Source organism: Carassius gibelio, chromosome B14 (genome assembly GCF_023724105.1).
Source record: "Carassius gibelio isolate Cgi1373 ecotype wild population from Czech Republic chromosome B14, carGib1.2-hapl.c, whole genome shotgun sequence".
In the NCBI taxonomy this organism is placed as follows: domain Eukaryota; kingdom Metazoa; phylum Chordata; class Actinopteri; order Cypriniformes; family Cyprinidae; genus Carassius; species Carassius gibelio.
The window spans coordinates 15,895,450-15,911,578 of record NC_068409.1 but is presented as its reverse complement, the minus strand read 5'-3'; the positions used below and the strand labels follow the sequence as shown (position 1 = coordinate 15,911,578).

At 40.3% G+C, this 16,129-nt stretch overlaps 1 protein-coding gene across 2 annotated transcripts in view; it reads left to right on the top strand.

The window, feature by feature from the left end:
• LOC127971415 (protocadherin Fat 4) overlaps window positions 1-16,129 on the top strand; it is a 77,397-nt gene that overhangs the window by 49,621 nt on the left and 11,647 nt on the right. Inside the window, exons 7-11 of one of the 2 annotated variants that reach the window (XM_052574418.1) lie at window positions 6,599-6,779; window positions 8,547-8,797; window positions 8,881-13,236; window positions 14,494-14,598; window positions 14,852-15,159. In XM_052574418.1, the coding sequence (XP_052430378.1) occupies window positions 6,599-6,779; window positions 8,547-8,797; window positions 8,881-13,236; window positions 14,494-14,598; window positions 14,852-15,159 (5,201 nt within the window). The remainder of the gene's footprint in view (window positions 1-6,598; window positions 6,780-8,546; window positions 8,798-8,880; window positions 13,237-14,493; window positions 14,599-14,851; window positions 15,160-16,129) is intronic. The other variant, XM_052574419.1, reaches the window with a different exon arrangement.

Genomic DNA, 16,129 nt, shown 5'->3' with positions numbered 1-16,129 from the left:
AGGTCAAATCTGAACACAACTCGAACTGGAAACCACTTACAGTCTAATTGGACCATTTTTCATTTGCTTCATTTTCAAACTTGCAGATGTGTGTTAATTAAGTGTTGATGAATCAGCCTAATGCAGTTTAGAGGTGTGTGGAAGATAAACCAGTCTCAAGGCAGCTAGTCGGTCAATTATTACACTTTTTCTGTTTTATTTTGTGAGACACTTAAAAACTGCTCTCAGATGCCACAAGAGTATTTACCATGAATGCTTTTTGTATGTAATACATATACAATCTAAAAATGTTTCATTAAATATAATGCAGATATAAATATATATCAAGTGCAAGGTTGTGGGTTCAATTCCTTGGAAACACATGATAGGTAAAAAATGATAGCTTGAATGCACTGTAAGACGCTTTGGATAAAAGTGTCTGTTAAATGCATGAATTGAAATTTTAAATTTGTGTACACACAATCAATTATACAAACAATAATACATTTATAGAGAGAGAGAGAGAGAGAAAAGAGAAGAGAAGAGACATTTTTTAATTTAGAGCAGAACGAAAAGTTGATTCAGTATCATTGTTTAATTGTTTATAAAGGTTTCTGATATGATTTGAATAGTGTACAGTATTTGGTCAGCATGATATAAAGATGACTGATTCTGATGTGTTCGGCGGAGAAGGAAGCGTTTGTCAGGCTGAAGTCTTTGTCCTTCCTGAGTCTCTCCAAACACACAGTTAATAAAGCAGTAACAGGGCAACAGATCCGCTCTCGCTCAAACATCTCATTCCCAGAGTGCACTGCAGCTTTACTGACCGTCTCTCTTTCTGTTCACTGTTTAGTTTGCAGTAAATAAACTGCCCTGGATGTTCACCCTCCCATTCATCACAATCTCAACGTTTTAATAAAGCAGAACATCTTCTCCTAGCGTTTGTATTTCTCATTAGAATTAACTTCATATGAAGTCTATGCTGTGTCGTCATGTGCATTCACCAGAGTTATTATAGTTTACTAAAACTAAAAACATAAAAAAAGTTTCATTACTTGAAGTAAACTAACTAAAATAATATATATATGTATATAAAATTTTATTTCAGCTGTAACTAGTTTCTAATTTCCATAAATAAGATGTGATATTTACATATAAAATATATATTTTACATATATATTTTATATAAATAGCAATTTATATAAAATAATAATAGCTAAACAATAGCAATATATATATATATATATATATATATATATATATATATATATATACATAATAAAAATAATAGTAGTACACAACAAAACTACTAAAATATAACTAAAATGACGCCAAAATGGAAACCAAGTTAAAATATTTCTGATGTCACACGCATACACACACACACTCTCACACGCACACACACACTCTCACACACACACGCAGCAGGTCTGTGTAATGTGGCTCATAAGCGGCTTGCGCAGCTCCATATGTTTGTGAGTCTGTGAGCTTACAGCTGAATTAAGATGCAGCACACGCATGAATGATTTCCAGAGAGAAGCGGGACAGATGGAGCACGTTTACACTCGTATCCAGCGCTGATCTCTGAGTGATTACAGACACAGAGTGTGAACACAGAACCAGAACCGTCACAGTCAGGTCACGCTGAACTATTCACTGAAATCAACCTTTTTTTCTTTCTGTTAATGCATATTTACAGTGATGATTTTTTAAATGATTTTTAATGGTTTTAGTTAATCATAATAACTTTCTTGAGCATGCTCTTAAAGTGAAACTCTGTGTTTCTTGGTGGATTGTGGGAGGAAAGTAACCTTCAGAAGAACACGTGGAGAGATTGAGTGTGAATCATTTATCTGTCACTGCGTCCAGTGAGGAGTTTAGCATCATAGATAGATGCATGAATATTGCATTGTGTGTGTGTGTGTGTGTGTGTGTCTCTCTCACAGACACACACACACACACCAGGCCTTCAGTTCATAATCTAATCTGAAGTCAGATGAGGACAGTGCTGGAAACAAGTGAAACTGACCATGCACATTATGCCAGTTTCATTAAAAGTAATATTCTACTGTAATTTGGTTAACAAAAGAGAAAAAAAAACACTGAAAATAGTGGAAATTACAAGCAAATTCAATAAATTAAAAAAGCACATCACAATTATAAGAATTTGGGAGGAAAAGTGAGAAATTGAAATCTAATTCTAAACTTTTAAAGACGAAGAAAGATGATTAAAATGTTTTACAAGAAAATGTTTTTCGGCTTCAGAATGTCACTTTTAATTCAATGTGCTACATGCCATTTGTTTGTGAAAGTAACTAGCAGTTCATCAATAACGTTCGGTGAACCCTGACCTGCACATGTTCAGCTCATGAGATTCGCTCTCTTTCATGTGTTTAATTGGATTCATCAGTTTTCCTGTAACTGCAGTAAATATGACAGAAACTGACAATCAGAGCCAAACACATCTGCAGATCTTCACACTGAGGTTTTGTGTGAAGTATGTATTGAACAGTGAACACACACACACACAGATACTCGACTCACGTTCAGACACACAGCTCTGTCAGGCTCCTCCAAACACTCACCCAAGCTCCTGCTCGTAAACAGGTAATGATGTCACTTCCTGTAGTCAGAGAGGAAGTAGCTGAATCCTGGAGAACAGGAGCAGATCCTGAAACAATGTAGCTTTTAGAAGCGTGAGATATGAAATATTTAGGATTGAATGCTGTTAGACATTACTGCGCGCTACCCAGATATCAAATTTAGGTTATAAAAACACTGTGGGGACATTATTTAGAAATATTTCTAAAACAGTGAAATTGAGATTATGATTATGTTGATTAAAGGTTGCGAAAACATTTACTTTTAACCAAAAAAATAAAAAATAAAACAATGATAATAAATATATATATTCGAATGTTTCCTTTTAATATTCCAAGAACATTACAGCTTCCTTTTTTTGTCTAGATTAGAACGTTATTTAAAGGTTACAAAAACGTTCCTTGGAATGTTCATCAAGTTTAAATAACATCAGAAGAACTTTCCAAGTTGATCTCAAAACATTTTCTCTTAAAGTGTTCCTTAACAATATTTTCTGAACATTTGTCCTAACATTTATATTATTTTTAAAAGACCTGATAACGCTCCCTGTTGGGTAATTGTTTTTAAGGTTTGTAAAACAATAAAATTGAAGATTCCTTGAATTTTCCTTTTCTCCAAGGTTTTTTTTTGTTGTTGCAATATTTAAAAATGTTTAATTCGAAAGGTTTTTAAAAGTAAAACTTTCATTATTAAATGAAAACTTAACTCTTTCTCGTAAACAGTTAAAAACACATTTCGCATTCACAAAGTGATTAATTTCTTAGTAAAACTGAATGTGGATTAGAAAAGAACAGTACTCAACAGTGCTGAGTAGAGCAGTAGAAAAATGTCAGAAAATTAGCAGTACCGTATTTTTTGGACTATAAGACGCACCTGAGTATAAGTCGCATCAGTCCAAAAATACGTCACGATGAGGAAAAAAACATATATAAGTCGCATTGGACTATAAGTTGCATATATTTAGAACCAAGAACCAAGAGAAAACATTACCGTCTCCAGCCGCGAGAGGGCGAGGAGAACTGAGCAGCACAGAGCGCCCTCTCGCGGCTGGAGACGGTAATGTTTTCTCTTGGTTCTTGTCAAATTAATTTTGATAAATAAGTCGCACCTGACTATAAGTCACACTTATAGTTCGGAAAATACGGTACGTTTTTCATTAAGTTTAACATATCGGTCAAAGACATGCATAATTCAAAATACGGGTAAAACACCCGTGAATAATGATTACAGAAAAGAGTGTAGTTGATATTGAAAAGAATGAATGAACAAATAAATGAAGCATTTATATAGCACTTTATTGTTTTGCTGTAAACCTAAAGCACTTTACAATCATAATAGATTTTTCCATATATTCCTGTCATACGTGCACAAACAGACAGTCACCACTGATAAGCTTCTACTAAATATTGTAGAAATGTAGTTTTCTGTGAAGTTGTTTTGCAATGATTTGTATCATAAAAAGTGCCGTACAAATAAACTTGAATTGATTTGAGTAAGTGTTTTCGCAGTATTTATGTGTACCACAGTTGTTTGTCACGCAGCTGGACATATTACATCTGAGACACACGGACAGATAGAGAGAGATTTTGATGAGCAGGAACACGGATATAATGAGCAGATCTGATCTGATCACATTAACTGCATCAGACGACTGATTAGTGATGAGTAATGGAGACCTGTCACGTTCACACGCACACACACACCTGCATCTGCGTCTGTGTGTGTGTGCATCTGCGTCTGTGTGTGCGTGTGTGTGTGTGTGTGTCAGCTGCGTCTGTGTGTGCGTGTGTGTGTGTGTGTGTCAGCTGCGTCACGCTGCTGATTCTTCCAAACACACTCCATTAATATGAGTAATCAATGCAGAGGTTTGACCGCTGCGTCTCACTACTTTTTTCCATCGTCTTGATGATAAGTGTTTCTAGACTACGTGTCTAACTTATTACTGTAAATGTTCTTCATTTTTGTAATATTTTGGTTTCTTTCACCAAAAATAGCTGTTATGTAGTTGTGCATCATTATTAATTAAAGCAGCGGAAGTTTCTGAATGCTGAAAAGGCTTTATTATGCAAATGAGCTTGATCATGTTAATGAGCTCACGTCTGTGCATTTCTTGGTTACATTTTACAGTAACATTCCTTTTAACTTAAAGTTTTATTAAATAGTATTTATTAACCTTTTTTAATTTCAAAATTTACTAATGCATTTTTAAAATTTTAAAAAGTTGTATCTTTTAATATGAAAGAATGTTTCTGAGTTACATGAACTAACAATGAAAATACTTACATAAAACTATTTATAATCTAAATTTAAAAGTTAATTTCATCATTAACTTATAACAATGCTTTTGTTCCTCTTTAAGTTATTACATGTAAGAGCATCTACTAAATGCATAAGTGTAACTGTAAATGTAATGCTTTAATGTTACCAGATACAACCTCTGATTTTAATATTTAATGCACTTACATGAGCAAACATAAATATAGATGAATAAATGCTGTAAGAAATATATTGTTTGTTTGTTTGTTTAGTTCATGGAAGCTGATGTATTAAACAATAAATGATTCAGTGTGCCTTTATATAGATTTCAAAGATATTTAAACAAAGGCAGAAACACTAGTTAAAATGTTTGTTTTTTTCATTGTGCAAAGGTTTGCATTTAAAGCTGGAAAAACGAACGTGACTTTAAAAAACAAAATTATACAAATGGTCAAAATGCATAATGTTTTCTCATAGGGTTTGGTTATAGTCAGTATTTCTAACTAGCGGTCTATAAAACAATAGAAGACAATGAAATGTCTCCATATAAATATATGTGCAAACGTAACACAGGACTGTTTTGGTGTTAGACTGTGTGAGACAGCAGACGTTCTCTCTGGATCCTCTCATCAGACACGGGTCACATTGTTTCAGCTCTGAATGAGACACACACACACACACACACACACACACACACACACACGTATCCGTGCTCAATAGATAAATGCTAATCTGACACCATGCTAATCTCATTGTCTTTGCAGTGAGGATGAGGCGATTAAAGCGTGTGCTAGCATCTTATTAGCATGTGTTATTAGTTACACTAATCTGCTGGAGGCCTGCAGGAACAACACGCTCTGAAAAACGCCTCGGATCGCTTGCAGGCAAGGGGGAAATCTGCAGCCATTTTTCTTCTCTCTGCCTTTTGTTTTTACGAGCAGGATTTTCTGCCGCGCTGTAGAAATGCACGATGTTATCAGAGGCTGATGCATGGAGCAAATTCATTTTAATCACGTTCATTCGCTGCGAGAGAGGGGCAGATGTTTGGTGCTTCTTGTCATCTGCTATTCATTAGCACGATCTCCTCAGACCCATCGCGCCGCTTCTCCTCACTGCGGCTTGATTTCTGCTGAAAGTGGCATTCTTTGTGCCGTGTGCCTCACTGTTTTAAACAGCAGGATTGCATCTGTACCCCTGCAACGATCCCTGTATATTTCTCAGATTCCTGAGTGTGTGAGACACGGTGGGTCAGAGATTAGCGCTGGACAGGAGCGCAGACAGATGGCACTGACTCCAGATCCGGATTTCATGAGAGAGGTTTCGGATTGAGAAGTTAATCTGCGCTGCTAGAATATCAAACCATCTGTATTTAATGAGTTAAGAGGTCCAGATTTATCTCATCAGACCTGCTGAAGCCCAGTGATTCTTAACAGTCATCATTTTAAGTCATAAAATACAGTTAATTAAGTAAAGTGTTATGAAATTTTTCATTAGGAGACATTTGTGTGGCTTTAAATCACTCATTTGTTTACATCACTGAGTGTCAGACTATCATTCTTCCTCGTTATGATATGTTGCAACAACTTCTAACAAAGTTAGCAGCCAACTAGTGCGTAATCTATTATTTACAAGCCAATTTCACACAGTTGACACTTGGCGAGTGTTAATTTTGGACGCTGGAATTAAGTTGTAGACATGTGCAACACAGACTCATTTCTGCTTCACACACATATATGAACTTGTTTTTCTCCTGTGTTTGCAGGAACGCCATCTCTAAGCAGTTCTGGTACCGTGATGGTGCTGGTTGGTGATGTGAATGATAATATTCCATCATTCAGCTCAATGTCTTTCCACACAACTATTCCTGAAGATGCAGCCACCGGAACCGACGTCCTGTTGCTCAACAGCTCAGATGCTGATGTAGGATTCAATGGAGTGATCAGGTACGACACTAAAGACTGAAACCAACACCTACTATATAACATTCTATTCATTTAAAAAAAAAATCATTGTTTTTTTTTTTTGTCCTCAAACATTTAGCACCACACACACTACCTGTTTAGGACTTTGCACATTTTTCCAAAATTTCGTGTTCGGCATCCAAAAAATGTGTCATGCACAGGAACGTTGCACATGGGATCCGATACATATTAATTAATCTGTTGCAAAAAAAAAAGAAAAGATGAAATATTAGTTCTATCTACTGCTGATTATCCCGGATTATCCCGAGTGATTCAAAGTTTACTACAGGGTTTTGGTAGCAATAATAGAGCCACATATTTAAAATTGAAACCAGCATACAACTCTGGCTTCCGCTTCTTCGGTGGCTCTGAATTGTCAAAGCACCTCTGAAAATGCTTGCTATGGATGTAAAAAAAATGGACAAAATAGAATCCGATCTAAAAAAAAAACTTATGACGGACGAAAGTTTTGGATGCAGTGTGTAAATGTAATTGACACAACGTGAGGTCACATAAATTTTTTTACATGCAAAAATTTCGGACTCGGTTTGCAAAGACCTTAAGTCATGTATCTCTAAAGTACTCCTGCAAGAGCTCATTTGGGGGCAACATGTTCCACTTTCCTAAAAACATCCTAATGAGGATGGTAATGAAGTATGACAGACAGATCAGAGCCCAGTGGGGGGCAGCGGGACAGTGAGGGGCTTCGGTTCTTAAATCACAGAACCAACTTTATGCATCAGTGCGACATCATAAGTCTCACCGAACTGGTGTAAGGCGGACGATGCGTGACTGTGGATGATGTTGTTGTCTTTTCACCAGGGTTGTTTTTCACACTTTGTTCTGTAATTTGTGGAATTCCTGTCTCACTCTCTGAAGTTGCCATGTGTGCATGTTACTGTCAGAACAAGTTTGTGTCACAGGCCCCGAAAATGAACCTCATTGAAACTCAAAGCAGCATGGGAACGGCTCAAATCAGGTGTTTTTGATCAAGGCTCATTTACTGATGCACAGCTGAGAAAACATGCTGCGGGAATTATGAAAGAACTGGAAAGATGAATAAAGAATTAATCTTCCTGCCGCCCATATGATAAGATACTTGCCGAATAAAATTCTGAATTCTTGCTTGAGAGGAATTTTTCTTGGGGCAGATGCCGACATTCTACAGACGGAAACGTAGCTTTCCTGTAGTTTAATGCCAAGGTCATGGTTTGATTCCAGGCAAAGCAAGTATTGATAATATGTGTACTGACAATGCTAGTCAGTTGAGATAAATGTGACCCTGGACCACAAAACCAGTTATAAGGAAATTTGAAGTTGAGATTTATACATCATCTAAATAAGCTTTCCATTGATGTATGGTTTGTCATGATAAGACAATATTTGGCCAAGATACAACTATTTGAAAATCTGGAATCTGAGGGTGCAAATACCTCAAAATCCTGAGAAAATTGCCTTTTAAAGTTGTCTAAATGAATTCCTTAGTAATGCATATTTGCTTTTTGATGTATTTATGGTAAAATAATTATAATTTAATGGAACGTGGTCTTAATATCCTAATTATATTAGGCATTCACATTTTTTATCATTTTGACACATACAATGTATTGTTGGCTGTTGCTACAAAAATACCTCTGCTACTTAAGACTGGTTTTGTGGTCCAAGGTCACAACTATGTGTGGGTAGTTGACAGATAACATTATTTGGTCTCCATGCATGAATTGAACCTGTTGTGTTTGTGATTTACAGTTACAGTCTCAGTGGCGGGGACGGTCAATTCTCCATCAACCCAGCCACAGGTCTGATCATCACCAGCTCCTTGCTGGATCGAGAGGCAAGGGCGAGTTACCAGCTGCTGGTGGTGGCATCAGATGGTGGACAGCCCACACCGCTATCCAGCTCTGCCACAGTGTCTGTGGTTGTGGCCGACATCAATGATAACCCTCCACGGTTTCACCATCATCCATATGTTACACACATACCTGCTTCTACTTCCACAGGTGTGTCCTCTAATGCAGGGGTTCATGGTTTCATTGGGTTTTGGTCTGTCTGATTAGTGTCTAATCACTTCTGTTTTTTGTAGGCTCACTGGTCTTTGCGGTCACAGTAACAGATGAAGACACTGGTTCAAATGCTCAACTTCACTATTCGCTCACTGGACGCAATTCAGAAAAGTTTAGGATAGACCCCATCAGAGGTGCCATTACTGCAAATGAAAAACTCACAGGGAGTTCAGAGGTCACCTTCACGGTCCATGTAAAAGATGGAGGCACGAACCCCAAAACAGACAGCACAACTGTTACGGTTCGCTTTGTTACTGGAGGAGACTTTCCCCATATTAGAATCAAGGAGAAAGCCTTCACCTTCCCAGAAAACCAACCCACAAACACTGTTGTGACTAAGGTGACCGGATCTTCACCCAGGGCAGGTTCTTTGTCATTCTACATTGCAAACGGAAACCTGGACAATGCATTCCACATAGATCAACTTTCAGGAGAGCTGTCTATCAAAAAGCCTCTGGACTATGAGAATATTGAGAAGTACGTCTTGTGGATAGAGGCCAGAGACCAAGGCTTTCCCCCTTATTCAGCCTATGAGAAATTAGAGATCGCAGTTCTGGACGTTAACGACAACCATCCTACTTTTGAACAAGAACCTTTTCACGCTGAGATTTTAGAAAACCTCCCACCCCAACGTGTGCTGATAGTATCAGCATTTGACCAGGACAGTGGACCAAACGGGCAACTGGAATATGCCATAATTGAAGGCAACAAAGAAAACAGCTTCAGCATCAACAGGGCAACTGGTGAAATCCGCACAACACGACCACTGGATCGAGAGAAGGTCGCTCAGTATGCTTTGAGGGTAAAGGCGACGGATAGAGGCAGCCCTCCTAAAAGCACGGCAGTCAAAGTCTTGATCAGTGTGCTGGATGTCAATGATAATGCTCCCAGATTCTCCAAAATCTTCAGTGCCACTGTACCTGAAAATGCACCAGTGGGCTTCACTGTGACTCAAGTAACCACCACCGATGAAGACACAGGAGCTAACGCTATAAGCCGATACTCCATTAGCGATGCAAGTCTTCCCTTCATTATCCACCCCAGCACAGGAGACATCACCATCAGTAGGCCTCTGAACAGAGAGGACACAAACCACTACATTGCCAAAGTCTCAGCACATGATTCAGGATGGACTGTTAGCACAGATGTCACAATATTTGTAACAGATGTAAATGATAACACTCCGAGATTTAGCAAGCCGTCATATTACCTGGACTATCCTGAGCTGACAGAGGTCGGATCCATCGTGACTCAAGTCTCTGCCACAGATCCTGACGAGGGTTTCAATGGAAAAATATTTTACTTTATCAGATCTCAAACAGAGTACTTCCGAATCAACTCCAGTTCTGGTGAGATTTTCATTAAACAGCAGCTCAGGTATCAAAACTCCAGTGGCCACAGTAACATCAATGTAAACCGTCATAGTTTCATTGTCACAGCTTCAGACCGAGGCATCAAGCCACTCATGAGTGAAACTACAGTTATCATAAATGTAGTTGACAGCAATGATAACCCACCCAAATTTGAATCTTCCTTTTACTTTACCCCTGTCACTAAAAGCGTAAAAGTTGGCACCAGACTCCTCAAAGTCACAGCCCATGATCACATGGACTTTGGCCTGAACTCTGAAATAGAGTATGCAGTATCTGGAGGCAACAGTTCCAGCAAGTTCCGCTTGGATAAACAAACTGGATTGGTCACAGTTGCGTCCTCACTCACAGCAGACACAAATAAAGTTTACCTGCTTGAAATAACAGCTAGTGACAGAGGGAACCCACCTCTGTCCGCTAAGACAACAGTCAAAATAGCTGTTACAGAAGAGAACCATCATACTCCAGAGTTTTCACAGAACCAAGTAACAGTCACTGTGTCTGAAGGTCTGACTGTCGGCACAGCCATCCGCACACTTTCAGCACGAGATAAGGACAAGGACAAACAAATGAATGGCCTGGTTGTGTACAACATCTCCTCAGGTAATGACGATGGCTTGTTTTCAATTCACAGTCAAACGGGCGTTTTATCCCTGGCAAAGCTGCTGGATTATGAGACAAAGCAGAAGCATGAACTCAGAGTTTCTGCAACAGATGGAGGGTGGATTGCCAAGACAAGCTATGTTACAGTTAATGTCCTAGTGACTGATGTAAATGATAACCCTCCTCTGTTCGACCCCGTGGAATACTTCCCTGTCGTACAGGAAAATGTCCCCAGTGGCACCACTGTGGTAAAAATGAATGCAACTGATAAAGACTCAGGGCCAAATGCCCTGATGGCATACATCATTCAGTCATCAGACAGTGACTTGTTCATAATTGATCCCAACACAGGAATCATCACCACACAAGGTTTCCTAGACTATGAAGCTAAACAGGTGTATCACCTGACCGTCAAAGCCTTTAATGTTCCAGATGAAGAACGTTGCAGCTTTGCAAATGTTAATATTCAGCTAAAAGGTGCTAATGAATATGTCCCTCGTTTTGTGTCAAAGCAGTACTACTTTGAGGTTTCAGAGGCAGCACCTAAAGGCACAGTCATTGGAGAGGTGTTTGCGAGCGACAGAGACTTGGGAGAAGATGGCAAAGTGTATTACTTGATTTTTGGAAGAAGCAGAAAAAGGGGTTTTAACATTAATAAAAAGACAGGTCAAATCTATGTCTCAGGACCGCTTGACCGTGAAAAAGAAGAAAAGATTTCTCTTAAAGTCTTAGCTAAGAATTCAGGAAGCATAAGAGGGGCAGATATTGATGAGGTGCTTGTGAACATCACAATTCTGGATGCCAACGATCCCCCTGTATTCACCCAGGAGCTCTATGATGTTCAGGTGAATGAGGGACTATCCCCTGGAGGCCTGGTTACATTCGTCAGTGCTGAGGATTCAGATTCTGTCCCTAGCTGGAGCAGATTCACCTATGCCATCACTGCCAACTATGAAAAAGGTACCTTCACCATCAACCCTCAGACAGGACAGGTGTCTGTGGCTTCAGAACTGGACCGGGAAACTGTCCCTGTGTACAACCTCACTGTCCTAGCAGTTGATTCTGGTTCTCCAGCTGCCACCGGCAGTGCCATTTTAATTGTGACCCTGGAGGATATTAATGATAATGGACCAACTTTGGAGACTAAAAGTGGGGAAGTGATGGAGAACCAGAGAGCAGGAACATCCGTGATGACGCTCAGTTCAAGTGATCCAGATCTTGCACCAAATCAAGGACCATTCTCCTATAGCCTCGTTAGCACTGGAGCAGCATCCAGCTACTTCACACTCAGTCCAACTGGAGAGCTGACCACCAGCAGAGAGATAGACCGAGAGAAGATAAGTGATTTCTACCTCCCTGTGATAATCAAAGACTCTGGTATTCCTCAGATGTCCTCGACAGGAACTGTCCACATCAAAGTCAATGATCAGAATGATAATCCCTCAGAGTCTCGCTCCGCAGAAATCTATGTGCATTATTTTGGAAATATGTTCCCTGGAGGATCATTGGGGGTGGTAAAGCCACAGGATCCAGATATACAAGACACATTCCACTGTTCTCTGACTCCACCAGCGGCTGTCCTCTTCAGCATTCCCACAGGAACCTGTGACCTCCGCTCAAACAGTCGCTCCACAGATGGCACATTTGATTTATCGGTGCGTAGCAGCGATGGTGTCCACGACGCTGTCAACAGCCATGTCCGTGTTTTCTTTATTGGATTCAGTAATGCCACAGTGGAAAACAGCATCCTGATACGAGTCGTCTCCCAAAGCACCAGCGACTTCCTTACTAATCACTACCTCAGTTTCCTGCGCATCGCCAATTCACAGCTAGCTGGCTTGGGCACTGGAGTCCAGATCTATGGGGTATTTGAACTAAACAACAGCACTTTCCTGATGGCAGCTGTAAAGCGGGGTCACGGGCAGTATGTCAATCCGAGTGGAGTCGCCACTTTCTTCCAGAGCATCAAAGAGATTCTGCACAGACAAAATGGAGTTAAGATTGACTCTGTGGACTATGATCCCTGCTCCCACAATCCGTGTCAAAATGGGGGGAGCTGCAAGAGGCGGCTGGGTGTTGGTCCAGACATGAAGACGGAGGAGAGTGTCCCGGTCATCCTCGTCTCAAATCGCCCCCTACAGCCATACGCGTGTAACTGCAGACCAGGTTATGCCGGTGCCCTCTGCGAGACTGACATAGATGAGTGCCAGCCGACACCTTGCCACAATGGAGGAACTTGTCAAAACCTGGTCGGTGGATTCTCTTGCTCCTGTCCAGACGGTTTCACTGGGATGGCTTGTGAGAGGGACATCAATGAGTGCCTTTCGAACCCCTGCCAGAATGGGGCACTATGCCAGAATTACCCCGGGGGCTTTAACTGCCTGTGCAAATCTGGATTTGCAGGTACTTTTCACCAGTAACACAACAGCAGATGTTAGAAAAGGTGCATAAATGCAGCTTGCACACACGTTTGTTATCATTTTAGGCCAAGAAAAATATTTGCTTCTAAGTAATTGGAGGGGTGTTGTAACCCAAGCATACAGTGGCCGTTGCCAAAAGCAGTTTGCTGTTAGGGTCACAGACTGGGAGGTATCAGCTGTGATGCAGATCAACTTGTCATGTTTACTGTAATGAAAGTAGATGATAAGATTTTCACCCTAATAAGGACACGGCCATAAACCACCTTCAGATTTCACCTGTGCTGTGCAGTTACACTGCTTGTACACTCTAAAGAGGTCTCTGAGTTTAAGGACCATCTGGCTTTGTTGGGTCCACTTTAAGACATTCTGAGTCATAGAAACAAATTGTATTAGAGTTTGGGTTAGGGGTTTTAAATGCAGGGATAATTTGTAAAGCTAGCTAGCTCAAGCCATTTCAGAGTTTTTAAAATCTGTAATGATGACATAATTACAGTGACTGTAAAATCAGTTGGTGTATGCGAGTATAGATCTGTCTGAAATGTTTTCCTTTGAATAAGCATGTGTGACAGCCTTAGCTTGAATCTGCTCTGTTTGGGCAGGTGTTGGCTGTAGCTTTTGGACATTGTTTTCAAAATGGAGCCGAAACAGACGTTTTATTTCAGGCTCTGAGTCATCACAGTTCTTTTTTAATTCTGATCATAACAAATGACTGCAGTGTGTTCACATCGGAGGCCCCAGATAAATGGGGCTGCTAGAGAATTACACCTATTGACTTACAGTAGTGTGCATGCACTCCAGCTGAACCCCACACTTCCTGTTTTGCTAGCAGTGATTGGGTTTTCGTTCTTCATGCCATTTGTCTTAGAGAGCTACATACAGGGAGCAGAAAAATAAAGAACTCAACTTAAGTTTATGCTTGATCATTTGTATGTCCAGTCATTCTTTTTTGTCATAGTCTTCAGCGTATGTGTGTTTTATATCAGCACCTCTTTAATGGGTCTCCCAGAACCAGTGCAGCTGATGCACCTTCATGACAGACTTTCACCTTCTCTTTCTTAGAAACGTGGGACCGTTTACAAGGTGTAAGACTTCAAGCTGTTTGTATTAGAAAGATAAAGTGCACCAGAGATGTGACAGAAAAAGAAAACACAGGGAATTCTGGGAGCCCCATGTGAGAACAGTCATTTTTGTGTGTCATGCTCACCTCATTGTTTTCATTGGTGTTGTTTCGTGAATTCAGGGAAAGCCTGTGAGACCATCATCAATTACTGTGAGTGTAACCCCTGTTTTAATGGGGGTTCCTGCCAGAACCGGGTGGAAGGCTATTACTGTCACTGTCCTTTTGGTAAGTCATCATTTCAGCCCCGGGACCAGTTTAAGGTCCTCCAACTGCTGCTATTAATTCTGGACTGTGTGTGAGACTGTAATGCAGAAACAAATGTGTTGTAGATTACAGAAAATGTGAATTTGTCCGTTGACAAACAATGTGGTAAATGTTCAACCATATTTTTTTGCGTGTTGTACCATGGATGTCATGAATTTTCACTGCATGAAATTCTTACGCCACCGACAAGCAATAAATCACACTCGCTCTGCAGGTGTGTTTGGAAAGCACTGTGAACTGAACAGCTACGGATTTGAGGAGCTGTCTTTCATGGAGTTCCCCAGCCTCGACCCTAACAACAACTACATCTACATCAAGTTTGCCACGTTGAAGGAAAACGCCCTGCTCTTGTACAATCATGACAACCAGACCGGCGACAAGGCGGAGTTCCTGGCCCTCGAGATCTTCGAAGGCAGAATGAGGTTCTCGTTTAACTTGGGGAGCGGCACATACAAGCTCATGACCACCATCAGGATCTCAGATGGACAGTTCCACACGGTCATCGCCAGGAGGGCAGGAATGGTGAGTCCTTTCGATCTCTCTATTAATCAGTCTGAGAGGAACCTTCAGATTGGTAATGAAGATGTTTTACTCTGATCTCGTAGGTTTTGTTCAAATTAAAGTGTCTGTTGGTTGTGTGTTCTTTTACCGAGATATCAGTCTATCTCTAAACTCTCCTGGAGTTGTTGCATTAAATCTCTCTGTAAATGGCTTGTAAAAACACTTCAGCACGGCATTACTGCAACACCTCAGCTTTGTGTGATCCAACTAATGTTCCCTGAAAAATGGTCTGAAAGTCTGTTGTAGGCCTCACTGAAGGTTTGAGAGTAGAGCCGTGTGTCATGAGAACCCAGCCCCTGCGGTGCAATAAAGAGAACCCGATCTGTGTGTTTGGAGAAGAGGATGTGGGTCACTTTGGTGGTTCTGTAGGGCCGTTTTCTTTTTTTCTTCCTTTTCTTTCTAGACGTGAGCTTGAGCAGATGTTAAAGTCATACATGGCCCCTTGTTTTCCCCTGTGGAGAGAGCTGAACTCTGACAGTCAAGGGTACTTTTGTTTAGTTTAGATGTCCAAGTTTACCCCACAGCCAGATGCGTTGGATTTTGGCACGCTGTCTCAAGCTCATGGTTTTTTTGTTTACAGGAGAGTTGGAGTTTATCGAGAGCTGGGCTTCGTCCATGTTTTTGCTCTTCACTTGTTTCTGCGTTGTGTGTTGCAACTTAGATGGTTGATGGATTATAAATAGAAAATTAGAAATCAGCTCGCACACCCACATGCAGCATGTGTTTCCAAACACCGTCCAAAAAAAGCAGCTCAAAGCCAAATCTATTTAATACAGACTCTGAAAATGCTCTTTGATCCCAACTGGGTCCAGTTTCAGATTTTCAGACCAATGCAGTTTAGTCGTGCACTGGATGCACACTACAACATTCATGCAACAGTTAACATCAATCTTTTTGAGTTATGACAACATATGAAATGATGCTCAACCTG